General features: G+C 33.8%; 1 protein-coding gene across 9 annotated transcripts in view; it reads right to left on the reverse strand.

Moving 5' to 3' along the window:
• ANKS1B (ankyrin repeat and sterile alpha motif domain containing 1B) overlaps nt 1-21,411 on the reverse strand; it is a gene marked incomplete at its 5' end in the record, with an annotated part of 1,127,620 nt that overhangs the window by 606,085 nt on the left and 500,124 nt on the right. For all 9 annotated transcript variants that reach the window (XM_081311098.1, XM_081311097.1, XM_081311094.1 and 6 more), the window contains one exon: nt 11,674-11,854. In XM_081311098.1, the coding sequence (XP_081167224.1) occupies nt 11,674-11,854 (181 nt within the window). The remainder of the gene's footprint in view (nt 1-11,673; nt 11,855-21,411) is intronic.

The raw sequence follows: 21,411 nt of genomic DNA on the forward strand, positions 1-21,411 counted from the left end.
AGCACTGTTTATTTAGTACTCAGCAGAAATAAATATGAAAAATACTTTGAAGTTATGTAATATATAATCTAAATCCTTTACTTAAGACAACAGCTTGTCAAGATGTTGATCACTAGGAAGTGAGAGATCTGTTAATAATGCTTCCTTCACATGCACTTTCCAGAAGGAAGTTTGAAATTTATTATTGGCTTTATGCAGTCAACTCTTGAGTTCATAAATGAGAACACAGACATCTGTGCTAATAGAACAGAGACAAACAATGGACCTAATTGAGATCCAAAAGAGTGGATAATGCAAAAATTACATCTTTGCCTCTGGAATAAATATTTATTTCTTGTAGCACTCTTGTCTTTCTAATACACCTCATCAGCTTTGCTAAGTAAGAAGAACTATGCTACAGAAAATTCACCTACACATATAAGTGAGAGTTCACTCTACCTCCTGTAAACTGCTTGTCAGATGTTAGAATTCTGTCAGTGGTATTCATTCTGCACCCTGACTCTAATATTTTGAAAGGTATTGCTCTCTTCAAATTTCCATGGCCTAACATGATATTCCTAACCTCACATAACACTGATGCTAAAAGTAGCTAAAGCAGTGAAAAAGAAAAAAACAGTAGAAAGAAAGAAAGGAAGAAGAAAGAAAGAAAGAAAGAAAGAAAGAAAGAAAGAAAGAAAGAAAGAAAGAACCAGCAAGCCATACTAAGTATTGCTTTGACTTTGTAAAAACAAAAAAAAACAGGGATTATTTAAGTTTTTACTGTTTTGTTAAAAATTAAGCCTTAGATAGTGGTCCACAAAAATAAAAAGGAAAAGAAATTAGAAATAATAAATTTTATCAGATGCATTGCTTTCTAGAGTGATTTTAATGATTTTGGAAACCCTGGGTCAACTACTTTATAATTGTCTAAGAATATTCAGTATCTTCATAATGTAAATAACTGCAATGTTTTCATCTGTAAAATCAGATCAATTATGTAACAAAAATTTACATTAAAGATGACATTTCTCTCTGAGGCACTTTAGGTAAAACAAACAGAAAAATAAACAATAAAAGTTGGGTTCCTTGGCTCAGGAAAAGAAATGTAGTTAAGAGAAAAGCTGATCTTGCCTTACTATAAAACCAAGATAGGTTACTAGTAGGTGGTAGAATTCCAACAAAGCAAATATGCTTTCAGTTATTAATTGTTCATTATTTATTAAACATCTATCACAAGTCATTCACCATGTTAGGCACCAGGGATATATTTTATTTGAGAAATGATCCCTGCATTTAAGGAGCTCACAGACATATAAACAAATACATTTGTGTAAAGCATGCATTGGCAGATATATCTGAAGAGTGCTAGTGGCCATCTGGATGTAAGAATTGGAGTTAAAGAAGGCTTCACAAAGGAAGTTTCTCATCTGGACACAATATTTGTGTCTTCCCAGAATTCTCACATTGAAATCTGCTCCTCAGGTAATGGTATTAGGAGGTAGGGACTTTGGGATGTGATTTGGTCATGAAGGTAGAGTGCTCATGAATAAGTTTAGTACCCTTATAAAAGAGGACCAAGGGAGCTCATATGCCCCTTCCACCATGAGAGGACACACACAAAAAATGCTGTCTATGAACCAGAAACAGCCTGAACTAGCCATCAAACCTGTTGGTGCATGGATGTGAACTTCCCCACATCCAGAACTGTAGGAAATAAATTTCTGTTGTTTATCAGCTAGTCAGTTTAGGGTAATTTGTTATAGCAGCCTAAACAAACTAAGCCATTTACCTTTAGACAATTTTTATACAAGAATTGAAGTTTATCAGGTAGATTAGATGGTAAGGCATGCCAAAAAAGTGTGCTATGAACCAAGGAGCCATAAATTCTAAGAAAAATACACTTAGGAATATTTGGTATATTTTGGATAGAGATAAATAGTAGCATAGAGGTAAATAGATGTAAATTATCAAGATCCATGTTGGATACACAAGACAATTGAACATATTCATATAGAAATTCATATATAGTTCTTTTTTTAAATATAATTTTAGTTGTAGATGGACACAATACCTGTATTATATTTATTTATTTTTACACGGTACTGAGCGTAGAACCCATGCCTCCCATGTGCTGGGCAAGAGCTCTACCACTGAGCCACAAGCCCAGCCCTCATATATAGTTCTTAAATAATGTTCATATATAGTTCTTAATCAGAGACAAGACATAAGGTTATTAAACAGTAAGATGGCATGATCAGATATATGCTTGAAAAATCAAAAACAAAAACTCTCTTGCTTTGATAAATAGCCAAGACTTGGAGATGGAAAGTTTGGTAGGAGACCTTCAATGATACATAAAATTATAAGAGGTCATGAGGGGCAAGGGGGAGGGGAAAAAAGGGAGAGAATTGAACAACAGCAGGGGAGGTAGAGAGGGAAGATGGGAGGGGAGGGGAGGGGAGGGGGGATAGTAGGGGATAGGAAAGGTAGCAGAATACAACAGTCACTAATATGGCATTATGTAAAAATGTGAATATGTAACAGATGTGATTCTGCAATCTGTATTTGGGGTGAAAATGGGAGTTCAAAACACAATTTGAGTCAAATGTATGAAAGATGATATATCATGAGCTATGTAATGCTTTAAATAATCAATAAAAAAAATTTAAAAAAAAAAGAAAGTTTGTAAGAGGCAGTCATCAATAATTTGGGGATTTCAGGTCTATGATACTTAATACAGTTTCCTATCTTCTGTCTCACATTTTAACATTTTGTTTTTAGAGTATTAATATCACAATTTAGTACCTATTAAAATAAAAACTAGTATTTATTGGGGGAGTTGTAGCTTAATAGAAAATGTATAAATAATTAACTGAGTGGGTTTGGAGGTAAAAGAGACAATTTAGAAGTTCTTAACTCTTAACTGTGTCATTTCAATGAGACCAAGGGACTGGTACTAATCTGAAAGATAACTTTTGACTAGGGCAAATAGAGAGTCTCCTTCTGTCCCAAATCAAGGAAACATGAGACACTATTAAGTTTCTATCCATGTATAAAAAGTCACAATGTCCTTGTGTCCACAATTTCACAACGTCACAACAGCATACATTTATTATCCCTAGTTACACATGTCAGAAATCTAGGCATGCCTTAACTGTGCCCTCCGCTCAGGGTCTTACAAGGTTGTAATCCAGGCAATGGTCAGGTCTGCGGTCTCATTTGAGGCTGAGTCTTCTCCCAAGCTGACATGCTGTTGGCAGAATTCACTTTCTTGCACTATAGAACTCACACAGGTTATGTCTCCAAAGCCAGCAATATAGGGAGAAAGAGTGCTGCTTCCAGTTGCAGTCTTTAACCCTTACAATTGATTATTGATTAGTACAAGCACACCAAGAATAATCTCTCCTCAAATAAACTTAAAGTCAGAGATGGAAATCTTAATTACAATTGTTAAATCCCTTTGACTTTGCCATAGGCAACACAACAATGGATGTTATACTCCATCACCTTTGTCATTGGCTAGTAGCAAGTTAGAGACTACACACATACTCAGAAGGAGGATATTACACAAAGGCATGGTCAGGAAGAAGTCATGGAGCCGTCTTAGACTCTGACTACCATAGATGCCAAAAAGTCAAGTAGAAGAATTGAGGTCACTAGAGTCTGCAACTGCAGAAGCAGGAAACTCAGTTGGTCTACTGAGTATATAGGAAGTTATCTGGGGGAATATCTGAAATAAGTTCTGAATGGCATGAGGATAAACAGGGGTAAACACACAAGGCACCAGCTTAACATGGATAGGTATAAAGAACAAAGGGAGAAATTCGACAGAAGACTGTAGCAACAGCAGATGTGAATAGAGAAAAAAAAGCCAAGCAATTTGGAAAGTGTCTTTACCTGGATGTGGGAAAGGGTTTTTCCATAACACAGACTTGGTAATACGAATAGACTCCCCATACCTTTTTAAAAATATTATTGACAGCTTCCCCCCTCCATTTTACTTTTAGCTATAACGATTGCACATTTATCATGCAAATGTAACTGATAAGCAGGGGCATTTTTTTCCAAGTGATATAAACAATCTGGTTGAAAAAATCAGGAGAGAAAAACTATCCTGCAAACTAAAGTAGATAGGGTAATTAGAAGATATACACTACAGTGAATTTGAATCTCAAAGAAAATCCCAGCTAATGAAGCAGTTATATTTTCACATGCATCAACAGAAGGTAAAAGCAAGAGAAAATTTAGTTAATAAAAGATTAAATGAGAAGGAAAAAAAAAACAGATTTTCAACGCAAAACCTTCTGGAACTGTTGCCCTCTTGCCGCTACTATAATTTTGGATAGGTTAGTTTGTATTGAACTCTGGCTGTCTAGAACAGTGACACAGGTCCAGGTTCTGTTGCTCCCTCAGCCCCATGATGCATCAAACTGAGGCATGGAGCAAACAGGAACCCTAGCCCTGGTCATGAGCAGGCTGACCTATTCATTCTGAACAATTCTGTGAATTTAAGATTATGGTGACCATCTGGACTTGCAGCAGCTAACTGCTCTGAGCTGGTGTTGAATTAAGCGTCCAGGCTCTGCTTGCTGTCCAGACCTATATAATAACAGCACTAAATATTATAATGGCTATGTTTATTAAGCATTCATGAAGCTACATTAATTAAGCATATGTTGTGTTCATATATATTTCATTTAGTGGTGCTTGCTTAATGTAAAAGGGATTTAAAAAAATAAGTGGATATTTTTTCATCTTTTAATTGTGTTCAATTAGAATTCTTTCCTGATCCATAGCTAGACTGGAGACTTCATGCCCTCTGGGCTAACAAGTCAACAGACTCCTATCTTACAACAGGAGAGGAGAGGAAGGATAAAACTACCATAGGAGAGGTAGGATAAAACCAACTTCTGAGAAATTTTAAAAATAAAAAGTCTGAATGAAAAAAAGGAAAATAAGGAAATTGTTCCACATATGTATGCTGAATTCTTGTTTCTGAGCTTTGTCTTTGAGAGGATGTAACATAATAGGTGGCATTAGGAGAACAAAGGAAAGAGAGAAGAAGGTTCCAAGTCCTATATAGATTCTGAGCATGAACACATTCTGTTAAACTTGATAGTTTTCCATAGTATAAATAGCAAGATCTTGAGAATAAATTTTCTGGGTTCCTGCAAATTTTCTTTAATTATGAATGAAACCCAGAAGTTCCTATGATTTCCAGAAGGGGACTTCAGAGTGCAGCTGGGCTGAAAGCCACAATGGCTGGCATTGACCCTCTCTAGAGAAGAAGAGACTCTGTAGCAAAGATAAGATGGATGGATGGTAGGCCTGGCAGAGACTGAGGGACCCCTTTACCTGTCAGAGTCAAGCCAGACAAAAGGAACAATAGGCCCTTTCAGAAGGATTTTGGCATAAGTAACAGCATAAACAGATCACAGGTACCCTGGGGAAATGTCCATGCTCTACTATCCCCTCACCTCCATTGCCCACAGGTCCCACATACTAACTATTCATTAGGAGTTTGAACAAAACCTAAGCCAAATTTTCTCCACTCTCCTCAAATGTCTGGTCTTTGCTCTCTCTGGTCACCCTCCAAGGAAAACCTTGTTTCTATTTCCAGAGCAAACAAGAGCCATCAGACAGTAAAACACAAATTGGATCATCTCTCTCCACTTACAATACCTGTCAATAATTTCTCATTGATTTTAGGATAGAGACTAAAATCCTGCAGCTCACAAAGCCTCTGTGATCAGGCTTTAACTCTCAGTGTGGTTTCAACTCCTGCCATTTCTCTCCTTTCTGCTTGACCTGTAGTTTAATGTTACTTCTACCACAGAGATTTTCAAAAATATGCTATTCCTTCTTTGAGAAACAATCTTTCCTTCCTATCTTAATCTAGTTAATATCTGTTTCTTAATCTTTGTTTCTCAGAGCCCCATTCTTTTCGGGAGATGAGATCAAGCACCTTCTTGGATACTCTCAGAACATTCTGTTTTTTTCTTATAATGGCACACACTGAGTGAGTATATTTATTTGACATTGCTTAACCAATAGTCATAAAATAATCTCACTTGAATAAGTTCCAATGTGATCACATCTCTAACCTAAAATATTTTTATATTTTTCAAAGAAACGAAAAACAATCGATGTTTCTTGTCCTCAGCCAGTATCTAGTAAACTATATTTTGTTTCTCTGTCATGTGTAATGTGTACTAAGGTACTGGGGGAAAAAAATCATGTAGCACTAGAGGAAAAACAGAAAAAAAGTATGAGGCATTTCATGACTTCTTAAGAACTGATAAGAATATATCTGGCTATATTGGAATTTGACATAAAAATGTTTTCCTTTTGGGAAGCTAAAATTCTGATACATTTAAGTACTAAATTGAAGAATCACTAATATAGCTTATCATTTAATGTACATTTATAAGGAAAAATGTCTCAAAGATGTAATTATTTATTATTCTCACTAACCCTTAACTTTTCTCATATAAGATCACCATGAATCTTAGCTTGGAGTTTAAAGACAATCTTAGTAGCTGTCTTTGGCCTCCCTCAGCTGCCCAAATCCAGTGGCTGCTATAATAATGTCTTGGCCTTAGGAGATCTGTCTCAAATCCATATGAACTAATTAAAAGGAAGCCCTATATTTGCCTTTGTGATAATCCTTGATGAGGCTGAGAGGTCAATGCTACCCTCTCCATTCTAATTTTAGTTCCCCTCTAGTGTTTCTTCTCCTTTGCAGAAAAGCATCCTCTTCTGCTGAGTACTTAAAGGCTTTTATTTTTTTCCACTTGGAAAAAGGCACTTTTCCACTTTATTTTTTAAAAATATTTCCTCTCCCATCAGTTTTCTCCAGCAGGAGGTAGATGGATTGAAAATACTAACAAAAATGAAAATAATTAGTTAGCTAGGGTGGTTGGCTTGCTTAGCAGGTATGATCAGAAGGTGCTAACTCACAAAATTTTTCAGAGATTTTGAGATCTTTCCATAAAGAGGGAACATTTATTACAACTTACTATTCTCATCTTCTTTTTTTCCCAGGAATTCATAGTACGCCTTTCCAGGAGATTTTCACTGAGGAACTCAGAACTCCTCTAAGTTACTCTTTATAGACTAAGCTTCTGTTTCTTAATCTTTTCAAACTGATACCTTCTACTTTTGATGAACTTAAAATTATCATGTGGTCTCCTTCCACCCTGTAAAAATCATTCTCAACTATCTACTCAATATTACTACTTTTATGTCCAATAGTGTTTCAAACTGAAATATCCAAAACTGACTTCCTCATCTTAATTAATATCAACTCCATCCTTCCAGTGATTCAAAAGGGTCCCAAATTCTTGAATCACATATTGGTACCTTTTATTTTCTCATATCTTACATCCAAGCCTAAAAAAAAAAAAGGAGGCTCTACCTTTAAAATAGATCTAGATTTCCAGTACTTCTCACCACCTCTATTTAAACAATTAATAACTATTACCTGAGGATAAAAAGAATGCATTGGCAACTAAAATCTCTTATCAGATGGGCTTGCTAGTCATTCAAAAGGATCACATGAATTCAAATATCTAATAGACATCTGGAACTTAAAATGAACTCCTAGTATTATTTTTCATATTTGCTAAATCTGCTCTTCCCATACTTTCTTGTATGTCATATGTTGAGAAGTCAATTCTTATAGTTATTCAGGACAAAAACCTTGAATGGATCCTTAATTCTCTTTTTTCGCATGTATCATATCTACTCCTCTGTAAACTCTTATTGTACCGACCTTAAAAATATTTCCAACATCCCTATTTCTCTCCACCTCTACAGCTTCATCTTTGAGCTTGGCTGCCCTCCTCTGTTGTCTTACTGCTAAGTTGTTATTGCCTCCTGACTGGCCTTTCTGCTTCTACCCTATTCCTCTTCCCAGTCCATTCTCTACAAAATCCTCATAAAATAGAAATAGATCATGTGATTCTTCTTCTGGAAGACCTGAATTGGACCCTCATTTCATTCCAAGTGAAAGCCAAAGTCCTTCAATGGCCTATTGGGTCTTACTTACATGATCTATCCCCACGTTCTTACCTACAAATATTCCTCATTTCAAAGAATAGCATGCAGATCTGGCTCATCTACTTAAGCTGGGAACTTTAGAACCTTCTTTCAACTCTTCTCCTCACCTGAGTACACTCAGTCAAACACCTCTACCTATCAATTTATCCTTTCCTAGCATCTCTCGAAACTATGTACATCTTTCCATTGCTGGTGACATTGTTTCTTCATTTCAGTCTACTTACTAATAATTAATACATATTTGTAGTTAAATGCAAGCCTTTTTATATCATTCCCCAGCCTAATGATACCAAAGCTTTTCCTCTTTAACAACCTTTTTCGATGACAGATATCTTGAAGCTTTAATCACAATTTTGGATCCTTTTTAAAATGACCTGTTATAATAAATTCATTGGTTCACTTAGTGTTTTGTAGAATCCAATTCACTTTTAAAGGTTTATTAATCTTTGTTCTATTAAATGCCATTTTTTAGATTAATTTTTTTCCTGCAAAAAAACTATCACTTATAAAATGAACTGCAGGTGTATCAGTTAATATAATTATATGTTTAAGTCAAGAAAAGTTCAGTCCCCAAAAATAAGAAGTGTAGGCTTACAGAGAGCTCTTTTATCTTAAAATTATTATATATTTGACATAATAATAGTAAAGAAAAATAAAAGTAAAACATTAAACAATAAGAATAATATTAAAGAATATTAGCTTTGATTGTTTACAAAGTGCATTCACATAGTGAATTTATTTGTGACTACAAATACTCAAAGAAATGGATATTATTTCCCCTTTTCAGAAGAGCAAATTGAAGATCAGAAAAGTTAAGGTATTTGATGTAAAATACTGAGGAAATCAGTATTAGAATGGACTCAAATTCATTCTCTTTCTCTATGTACCATGTGCAATGTCTTCCGTGAAGGTTCTTAAGTACAAAGTATAGCCAATTATCTCTCTGCAAGATAATGAAATGCTACTTTTTCAAAAAGATAAATGTGTTGCTTAAAAATTTTACTTTTACAATTTAAAGTTTTACTTTTTAACATATAAAACAAGTAAGCCCGGTCCTTCCACATTATTACTAAATATTGGTCTATTCTAAAATTTTTATGAAATGTGAAAATGACATACAACATTAGAGAACCATAGTAATATGCTATTGGAATCTATTTCAACTGCTAAAAGGTTAGATTTTGGTTCTGTTTAAAAAAGTCAGACCTGATGACAATTTTCCACACATTGTGCATGGTGCCACTGAAGTCCCAGTAGCAGTAAAATGTGTGTTTATACCTTCTCTCTGGTGATCAATGTCAGAGTATAGAAAGGCATCAGGCCTTTGATACTACATCGCTAACTTTTCTTGCTTTTAGTTAAAAAAGAAGAAAAAATAAATAATATTTCTATCTACCTGAAAGAATTGCTGAAAAAAATTAAAAACTTAACCATTCAAAAAACATAGTGTTCCAACTGAAGTAAAGCCAAGAAAGATTTCCTAAAGGCAAGTATCAAAATACTTTTCATCTCTCCCACTTTAGAATTTTAAATCTGGAACTAGGCATTCAAATAAGTAATGAATGAATAATAATTATATAACTCAGGACCCTTTCCAGGGTCCATATACCATTTTTCTTTACAAATAACATCCCACTTCTCCTCTATTATAAAACTGCATTTGGCACATAGCAGATAAATAATAAACTCCTTGAATGAATAGGCTTGATGTAGACTAGAAAGAATTATGGTAATATCATAATTGCTGCTACTACTACTAATAGTTATTACTATTTTTTGAGCATTAACTATGTCAGATACTATGCTAATCACTTTACATGCATTATCACATTTCAGTGTTAGTCTAATTAATTCATTGTTAATGTAATTCTATAGATAAGAAAACTGGAACATAAAAAGGTCAAGTTTCATAGATGGGCAAGAGGTTCAGTCTCATTATTAGTAATCAGAGAGGTAGTCTGACTTCAATGCCTATGATGTGCCAGAGACCCATCTATTCAAGCTTGCATTCTAGAAAGACTACAGAAGACAATATATAAGTAAAAAGGTAATTGATATTATTTTATATAACAAATAAGGCTATTGAAGAAATAAGAAAGGAATATTTCATAAAAGTGACAGAAAAATGGTTGAGAACATGAGCTCTTACACCAGGTTTAACACTCAGCTTGGCCTTTATTGTATTTACTTATCTGCAGATAATAATCTCTAATTCATATAACAGTCATGAGAATTCAATGAGTTGATATAAATAAAGTACCTAAAATAGTGCCTGACACTAAAGTACTTACTATTATTGTTATTCTTTTTGCTTCTTTGATATTACAATTATCATCATATTGGTAGCTTCTACTTGAGATAGGGTAGTCTGGAAAGGCCTCTATATGGAAATACATTCAAGCCAAAACATAAATGACACTCAGACACATGAAAATTTAAAGATAGAGACTGCAGATTGAAGGAACCAAAGTGCAAAATCCCAGAGCCAGTTGTCCAGCAATGAAGGCCAGTATGGGCCTTGATTTTGCCAAAGGCAAAGTTAAAGGAACTAGTTGGGAATCTAGATTAAATTGGGCTTTATGGCCATGGTAACAAGATGGATTTTATTCTAATTGAGTGGGAAGCCTTTGGCACATCTTAAGCATGGTAATCATGCATTTGATTTACAATTTATAAATATGATTCTGGCTGCCATGAAATATTGGATGATAATTTCCATGTAATATCAATTTTACCATTTTCACTAGTCATTACTTTTAAAATCTTGGCTTTTTTCCTTGGGGTAAACAATTCTTTGGTTAAATTTTTTGAATATTTGCATTAGTGCTTTAAAAAGTAGAGTCAGATCAAAGGACTTAAATACAAATTTTGAACAAATATTACACAGAAAGCAAACACTGACCAGACTTTATGATACTAAATCCATATTAATCACATCTACTGGATTTAAAAATCATATCTTTTTGAAGGAAAGTAATTGAATAGTGTACCTACTGTAAATTAAACAGAAAGGGAAGAACTTCTTTGGTTCCCATTTCTCATATTCTGTCCCTTGACCTTACCATTTAGTTATTAGTTCCTTTGTCCCCAAAGCAAGGAAATATTGCAAATCTGATTGGGTTTAACCAGGTATGTTTTATTAGTGGATGTTGTTACTTTCCATAATCTTCCCCTTACCCCCATGCCCCTCCTGTTCAAGTACATCTTGGCTTATGCAGGTAGAAAATCCACCCTTGCCCACGTTGTCCAACTCAGTCTTGCCAGATATCCTTATTAAAGGTTCTAGCCTCATAGCAGCTATCAACAAAGTCATATGTTAATTATTTGAAACTCCTGTGTGTAGAGGGGTAAATAGCAGTGGAAGAAGAACATTTGTAGGTCTTTAGCTACCATGTAATGTACCAACATTAAAGTATCATCTTTAATGTTTAACACTTGAAAGACCATTAACATATTAAAAAATAACATTATACCCAAACTCTGACAAAAATCATAAAGCCCTACATTGCCACACGTGTATGTGAGCCAAAAGCACAATAAAATTTGTAGGAAACTTCTCTTAATTCCTATAATTCATAAAGCATTTAATCTTGAAAGTTCAAAAATATAGCTGCAAAAAGTGAATTACTTCACCTGTATGGTCAGTTTCCTCATTCTTGACTTCTGTAGCTCCCACAGAAGAGGTGGGTGGGCTAACAGGAGGGCTTGTAGTAAAGCCTGTACACCCTGTTGATGTGTTGATTTCAAAATATTCTTGGTTGTGGTTCATTCGATGAAAATCCAGAGAAGACACAATAGACGTTCGTTGTTTAGGCTAAAATAAGCATGACAAAAATATTAACATGATTACATTCATTGTTAGCCCAACCTTCTCAACAATTTAATCTAAGTGATAATTTTTTTTCATTTAAATTATTTGAGTTCTCTACCTAAAGTATGATTGTACTTTACAAAGATACTAAACAATCACTTTATGAATTATGTAATGAAAAGTTTATTTAATGAAAAATATGGTACAGTTGATATAATAATTTAGAGTTTAATTGATTTTCCAAGAAGATGGTAAAAAATATACTACACAGCATTTCTTTTAATGATCAATTTTGAAAGTCACAACTTTAAGTCACCTTTCATTCAACTAATATTTATTAAACATCTGGCATTTGTTAGACCCTGAGGACATAGAATCTAATAATAAAAGGACCCTTACAACATTGAAGTATAATTAAGGCACTTTCCTTTTTTCATTCTTATATATTCCAAGGAATTGGTGGAATTAGATATCATCCCCAAGAACCATATGCTGGAATTTAATCACCAGAATTAAGTAAAGTTATATGGGACATTTTCTACGATCTAAGAATCTGCTTGGTATTTGTAGTGAACTTTGATTTTCTTTTTAAAGGATTTTAATTATTCCCCAAATAGCAAGAAAAGTCAATTTAAACATAAAAGTTAAAATCATGGAGCAATAGCAGATATAATCTATACTCTTTTTCAGTAATGGATTATTCCCTATAGCAGTTGTTTTTTTCCCACAGTTTCAATTACATTCACTTTTTTCTGGGCCTGTCTGAGCTTCTAACATTGTTCTTTGGAAAAATTGCAGTCTTTTTGGCTCTCAGATGTACATCCATTTCCCAAGAATCAATCCAAGTTTTACTTTTATTTTCTTCATGTGTATTACTGAAATACTGAATGTTTCTTATAATTATGAGACTAAACATATGCTTCATAAAATAAAGGTTATTGTACTTCATTTTACTTAACGCAAAGTAAACTTTTATAAAAATAATTTTTTAGTTGTCAATGGACCTTTATTTTATTTATTTATATGTGGTGCTGAGAATCGAAGCCAGTGCCTCACGCCTGCTAGGCAAGTGTGCTACCACCGAGCCACAACCCCAGCGCCACCCAAATAAACTTTTGATTCACTAATGTTTCCTTTACCCTTAAATATTTATTTATTTAATCACTGCATTCTATAGATTATTTCCTAAAAGATACTCATACACTGTCTCTTACAGTTTACCCTACAAGATACTCATTTATCTTCTACAGTTTTCCAAGTAGATATCATTTAGTCTGTAATGTAAAATAATTATATAGGAAATATCTGCATCTTACAGCTTTTAGTATTTAAAGATTTAAAATGATCACAAAATGCTTCATTCTTTTATCATTGCAACATATTTATGAAGGATGTTAAAAGGCATAAATATTTTTATACAAGTGAGTGCAACTCATTTATAATTATGACACATCAACTCAGTAATAGAATTCAAATTAGTACCCACACAAGACAGTTACTTTTGAAGTATATAAGATCAGAGTTTAATGTCAGGTTTCGTTTCTCATGAAATGTCTTTCTTGAGGCTACTGAATCTCAAATTCCCATTCAATGTTCTTCGCACTATGCTGTAAAACAGCAATTAAAGAGGCACAAGCTATGATACTAATTCTATAGAAATATAGGCATGTCCATTATTCTAGGTTTTATTTTCTTGTATTTTATTGTGTTTTTATATCATTTTATATATAGACAATGGACTACTTTTCTATAATGTTTCACCCATAAGTTTTATAAAAGTCAAGCCAACTGATATATACAATCTCCTTCCTTCTAAATGTTTCCTAAATACATGATTTTGAACTCCAAATACTCATAGTTCTAATTGCATTAAAAACAATTAATTATGTGATCATGAAGACAAACAACTTGTTTTTTTTGTGTTAACTCTTTCTATTAATATTTTCTGAATGTATATTAAATTGCAGATTCCCATGCATGGTAAACACTGCAATTGGAATAAAAACCAAAGATTTCTCCTGTTCTCTCAGTTTATAAGCTTGAGATGGGAGGAAAAATGGTGCATGAGGGAAGAGGCAAGCAATTATGCTTCAGTAGAGTGTACAGTATATGTAGTCATTGATAAGAACTACAATATGTGAAAGCGCAGAATATAAGGAAACCAAAAGGTGGGTCTCTGCTTTAGGGAGGGAATCAGAAAAGGCTTCCATGGAGAAGTGACTCAATTCATAGCTGAGTTGAATCTTCATGAAGCAAAACTGGTAGGCAGATGAAAAAGGATGGGAAGAAGGAAAGTACAAAACAAAAAAAGCAAATAGTTCAGTATGGCTATAGTGAAAAGCATGCAAAAGAGTGGTGAGTTCAAGATGTGAAATATTGGAAGTTGCAGAGGTCAAATCATAAAGGGTTCTAAATGCCATGTTAAGGAGTTTTTCCTTTAGCCTAAATATTTTAGAGAACCACTGAATGATTTCCAAGCAAGCATATTTCATAACTGGATTATTATATTATAAACTCACTTTAGAGAATGGATTGATCTGGGTTGGACCAGAGGAAGTGAAACTATTTAAGAAGATGTTATAGAATCCAAGACAAGATATTATAAAGTCCTTTAGAGAAGCAGTAGAATTAGGTGAAGATAGCAGATGTTTTTAGGAGATGGTTAATGACGTTAATTCTAGGACTTGGCATCTGATTAGGTGTGAAGGTTGATTCTAAGTAAGAGGTCTAGGGTGGCAGATCTCTCAACGTACACACCACTATGCTACATGAGATGTATGTTTGTATGCTATAGAGACCCAGTTTAGATTGCTCAATACATGTTAATGCAAGTCCACATATGTCCCTGTCTTTGTTTGAGCAGAATGCTATGATCTTGTTCTGCAAATGATCTTGTTCTGACTGTTTCAAAGGAACGATCTGGAAAAAGGAAGAAAAGAAGGCTAAAAGAAAGTCCAAAGCCAGACCACCGAGCAGTGATCATTTGACTTCATTCTTCTTTGCATCTTTAGAACTGTCTATTGGTTTTCATTAGCCAGTGTAAGGAATATTAGGAGAAAGCAATGCCCAAAGCTCACTGAGTATCTTAGGTGATGAAAAATTAGAATCCTGTACATGAGTCATGCTCTAAGGTAAGGGTTCGCACACTATGGCTTGTGGTCCAAATCTGGAATTCCTCCTATTTCTGAATATAAAATTTATTTGATCATAACTCTGCCCATTTTCCATTAATTTACTTTTTGTCTATAGTTGCTCTCACACTACATTGGCAGAATTTAGTAGTTGTGACAGAGAGGCCAAATTATTCATAATACTTAAAATACTTACTGTCTGGCTCTTTAGAACAAACATTTGGTAACTCTTATTCTAAGGAATCACTTTACATATCATTTTAGTGCTCAAAACAACTATCACCATAGTCTCCCTTTTATTTCACAGCCTTATTTGCATTTTGGTTGGGCCGTATGACCAATTGTGAACAATTAACCGTTTAGTACAAAAGAGATTTTTTTATTCCTCTCCTACTGTCCAGATGATGTAGCTGTAAGTTGAAGGAAGGTCATGTAACCCATTGGGCTTTATGAGAAATTAAAGTAAAACCCCTTATGTTAGGCCATTGAGATTCTGTGTTTGTCGGCTGTGGCAGCTAGCATGAATTACCCAAACTAGTGTAGAATGCAATGACTGAGAGAGGCCAAATGTTTTACTCAAGATTACATAAGTAGTTAAATCAGAAGGAAGGTTCATGTATTCAAATCGCAAGAAAAGCAGATGGTGCGTCAAAACACAAAGGACAGAGGCAGAAGTTAAGAGTCATCTCTGGAGGACTAAAATAACAGTAGTGGGAAAAAAGATTAAAGAGATGGTAGGGATATTAAAACTGTAGATAAAAGAGGATGGGCCTAAAACATTTACTTCATTTTGATTTTTATACTTTCTAATTTTTTAACTACTCGAATGGAATTCTGCAGAGCCATTAAGTATATAAAAGCATTTTCACAAAGTCACTGAAATTATAAATGGAATTTGCTATGTTTGAATGAGTAAAAGGAATTGTGTTTACTGTAACTCCTCCTCTCTAAAACTAGTCCAGCACTCATGTCTCCTTTTTTCCTTAGGACTTGCAACCATACATATTAACAGGAGTCAGAAAACTACAATTCCTGGTCCAAATCTAGCATCCGACTATTTTTGTAAAGCCTATGAACTGAAAAAGGCTTTCACATTTTAAATAGATGGGGAAAAGTCCATGGAAAAATTATATTATTGACATATGAAAACTGTATGAAAACCAATTTTTCTGTCCATAAATGAGTTTTTTATTGAGCCACAGCCATGCCCATACATTTATGCATTGTCCATGGCTGTCTTCCTGCTATGACATCAGAGGTGAGTAGTTGCCACAAGGACTAAAATGACAAAGCCTAAACTATTATACCTTCAAATTCTTTTAAAGTAAAAATCTGTAACCCCTATATTAGAGTGACTAGAGAATGTACTTGAGGAGCTGAAATTAAGCAGATATAGGAATGATGGTGAAGGATTCGGGTCCAGCTATGTAGAATTTTTGGTATTCAGTGCAATATGAAAAGGTGGGGTTCCTTCCTCCAAAGGCAGGGGAAGAACAAACACACACACACACACACACACACACACACACACAGCTCCCTAGAGCTGTCATGGCATTATTGTTTGACACTTAATGAATTGCTCTCTCAGGCATGAGGACACTAACAACATGAGGACAGACCCTTGTGGGTACACAGAGGCTCTGCCCTGCAACTCCAGTGTACCCAACCTTGGCCCTCCTCACACTCAGGGTCTCATTGCTAGGTGAGCACATGCTGAGTGTGCAGGGGGCACCAGGGTTGGGGCAGCAGGTGACCAAGAAACCTGCTCTTAGGTAGGAAGATAGCAGGAAATAGGATAGTAGATAAGCAACTACAGGCACATGTTCCAATTTCTCACAGATGTTACTTAAAAATACAAATTCAAACACAATGCTACGAAGAATTTTTGACAAAATGCCCCATCCCAACTCACAGTTTCCTTATCATTAACATCTTGCTTTAGTGTGGTATATTTATTCAAATTGGTGAACTAATATTAATATTACAATATATTACATTACATTATCATTAACTAAAGTCCACAGCACATGTGAGAACTCAGCAAACTGTATGTTTAATTTAGTATAAGCCTTGAACTCATCCAAAAAATATTCTGTTGATTAAAAACAAACAAAAATAATAAATTAAAAACAAAAAAATCTGAGGAAAATGACACAACAATAGAAAGAAGATTTAAAAATATATGACAGTAACACAAATAAGGCAAAAGGATTGTCAGCAAATGGTAAACTCTTTAAATAAAAAATTAAATAATAATTTAAAAAATTATTTTAGGCCAAAGAGCACTATACCCAAGCAGAGGGTACTTCTGAGTACAGGAGCCACTGAAACTGTACTGGTTCCATACTCATAAAACCAGACCCATCTTAGTTAGATATTATTTTTAAAACCTTATATTCTATGGAAAAATCCTTAATAAAATATTGGTATATTGGTAAACTATGCTCAAAAGCACATTAAGAATATACTACTACATTACCAAGTAGGTTTCAACCCAGGGATGCAAGGTTGGTTCAATATATGCAGATCAATAAATGCAATTCAACACAAAAACAGAATTAAGAACAAGGCTCATATGATCATCTCAATGATGTAGAAAAAGCCTTCAATAAAATCCAGCACCCATCATGTTCAAAACACAGAACAAACAAGGGATAGAAGAAATTTACCACAACATTGTAAAGAAAATATGGCTATATATGACAAACCCAAGACCAAATCACACCCAAAAGAGAAAAACTGAAAGCATTTCCTCTAAAATCAGGAAAAAGACAAGGATGTCCACTCTCTTATTCAACATAGTTCCTGAAATTCTAGTCAGAGCAATCAGGCAAGAAAAGGAAAAACAGAGTTCAAATGATCTCTACTCACTGATGATGTGATCCTATATCTAGAAAACCAAACCAAAACAAACAAGCAAACAAATAACAACAACAAAACTCCACCTGAAGATTTCTAGAGCTCAGAAATGAATTCACCAAATAGGATACAAGATAAGCATACATAAATTAATTACTTTTCTATGCTGCAATAATGAATCTGCTGAGAAATCAGGAAAACTATCCCATTCAAGATAGTCTCAACAACAACAAAGAAAAAAACTAGAAAATAAACCTAAACAAGGAAGTAAAAAACTTTCACAATGAAAATTATAGAACACTGAATAAAAAAAATTGAAGAAGACCTTTGAAGATGGAAAGACCTCACATATTCTTAAACAGGCATAATTAATATAGTCTAAATGGTCATACTATCAAAAGCATTATACAGATTCAATGCAATCTTCACCAAAAAAAACCAATGACATTCTTCACAGAACTAGAAAAAAAAAGAGTCCTAAAATTCATTTGGAAGAATAAATGATCCACAACAGCCAAAGCAATCCTCAGCAAGAAGACTGATGCTGGAGGCATCACAATCCTTGATATTAAATTATATTACAGACTTACAGAAACACAAACAGCAGGGTACCAGCACCAAAACAGACATGAAAACCAATGGAATAGAAGACACAAAGACAAATCCACATAGATACAGTCATCTCATACTTGACAAAGGAGCCAAAAACCAACCATGGAGAAAAGATAGCAAAACTGTATATCCATATGGAGAAGAATGAAACTCGATTCCTCGCTCTCAACCTAAACAAAAGTCAACTCAAAATGGATCAAAGTCCTAGGAATTAGATCAGAAACTCTGCAACTGCTAGAGAAAATGTAGGCTGAACACTTCAACACATTGGCACAGGAATAAACTTCCTTAACACTCTTAAAGCATGACAAATAAAACCAATAATCGATAAGTGAGATGGCATAAAATTAGAAAGCTTCACACAGCAAAAGAAACAATGAAGAACATGAAGAGAGAGCCTATAAAATAGAAGATCTTTGCCACCAGCTCCTCAGAAAGGGAATTAATATTCAGAAATATAAAGAACTCAAAAACCTTAACACTAAAAAACCCAAAAAATAAACAATCCAACCAATAAATGGCAAAGAACTAAGCAGACATTTCTCATAAGAAGAAATATAAATGGCCAACAAATACATTAAAAAATTCAATATCCCTGGAAATCAGGAAAACACAAATCAAAACTACATTGAGATTCCATTTTACTCCAATTATAATAGCAATCATCAAGAATACAAATAATAATAAATGCTAAGGAGGGTGGGGGGAAAAGTCAGTAAGGAGATTCCTCAGAAGACTAGAAATGGAACCACCATATCCCACAATGCTATCCCACTCCTAGATATTTATCAGAAGAGCTAAAATCTGCATACTATAGTGATACAGGCATATCAATGTTTATAGCAGCACATTCACAATATCGAAGTTATGAAACCAGCCCAGGTCCCTCTCAACAAATTAATGGATTAAGAAAATATGGTATGTATACACAATGAAGTTTTATTCAGCCTCAAAGAAGAATAAAATTATGCCATTTGCTTGTAAATAGATGAAGCTGCTAAGAACATTATGCTAAGTGAAATAAACCAGACTCAGAAACTCAAGGGTCAAATGTTTTATATGTGAAAGCCAGAGCAAAGTAAGGGGAAAATGAAGTATATTTATAAATATAACACAATAAATTCCACTTAATATATAACTATAAAGCACCAATTTAAAATAAATAAATACAAGGAAAACCAGCAAAGTAGAAGAAGAGGAGTTGGGTGAGGAAGGGGGAAGGAAAGAGGCAGCAATGGGACTGAAATGGAGCAAATTAAATTCTATGTAGGTATGATTATGTTAAAATGAATCCCATTATTGCATATAACACAAAAATAAAAAGAGAAAGACAGAAAAAATTTAAAACTGATATCCTCTGCTTTTATCTCTGTTTCACTTCATTTTCATGTGTAGATATTCAGCTATAAATTTATATATATATTCATTTTTATTAAAAGAACAGAGTATAAAAGTGCTAATATATTCCTCACATTTAACATATATAAGCATGAGTACAAAATTTTTAAAATAGAGAATCACAACATGTATTTATTCTTATGTGTTAGTTTCTTCATACAAAGTAAGAGGAAAATGAGTTATATTTATAATATATTTCATTATATTCAAATGCAGTTATTCAAACCTGCATTTGAAAGACTACTTATAAACATGAGAAGCTATTAGTTTTATTTTTATTCTAGTTTTTATCAGTGGAAATATGAAGTAGCTCTGGACTAAATGTAGATATTAAAGAACTGGAGAGTCTTTTAAGGAGTTTCTCCTCATAAAAGTTTCTCCCACCATTGGAATAAGTCAAGATCATCTTGCAAAAATTATTTTCAAATTGGGTACTTCAAACATTTATTTGCCACAATTTCAGAGATGCTCATATCAAAATCAAATGCCCAAAACTAAAAATAAGTAATAAAAGCTTGATTTCCCATGTTTAGGTTCTATTAAGAATAATTCTTTTAAAAATTTGGTTCATTTTGAGAGTAGCAGGAAGAAATTATGCAATGGGTTATAGAAAATATATTCTAAGCAGCCAAAATAGAAAGCACGTATCATTGTGTGGGTGAAACAAAATTTTGCAAATAAATGTGAACTTTTAATTTTTTTAAAATAACAGCTTAATTTTTAATTAAAATGTGCATTTGAAAAAAACTGTAAGTTCAGCTGAAGTTATGAGAAATAATATATAGATATCTCATGTCCTTTTTCTAGTTTCTCCCAGTGGTAACATCTCACACTATAAGACAACATCACGACTGGAATCAAGAAATAACAAATTTCTTCACCACGAGGATTCGTCCTGGTGGCCGTTTATAGTCACACTCACATCCATCCCGCCCTACCTCCTCCTTAACTCCAGGCAACTACTAATCTAGTCTATAGTTCTTTAGTTTTGTCATGTCAAAAATGTTATGTGAATTGTACAGTATGTAATCTTTTCAGAGAGACTTTTCTCACTCAATTTTCTGGAGATTCATCCAAATCCTGTGTGTATAAATTGCTTGCTCTCTTACACTTCTGGGTAGTATTCAATGGTATGGATGTTTAACCATTCACACATTGTATGATATCTAAGTTTCTTCCAATTTCCAGCTATTATAAATAAAGCTGCTATAAATATATGTGTACAAGGTTTTGGTTAAACATATTTTCACTTAGCTGGGATAAATTTCCAGGAGTTCAAATGCTGAGTATTAGGATAGTTAAATGTTTAATGTTTTAAGAAACTTTCAAACTGTTTTCCAGAGTTGCTTTATCATTTTATTTTTCTGTCAGCAACGTATGAACTTTTCTATAGTTTTGCAAGCATCTAAAGTTTTCACTATTTTTTAATGTAGCCATTCTGATATGTAGAGATATATCATTGTGGTTTTAATTCGAATTTCCAAATGATTAATGATATTTGACATTTTTTCATGTACTTTTTCCGGTAAATTAATTCTCTATTCTAATTAGAAAGGCTCA

The sequence above is a fragment of the Spermophilus citellus genome (genome assembly GCF_964194105.1).
Source record: "Spermophilus citellus genome assembly, chromosome: 10".
NCBI classification, from domain to species: domain Eukaryota; kingdom Metazoa; phylum Chordata; class Mammalia; order Rodentia; family Sciuridae; genus Spermophilus; species Spermophilus citellus.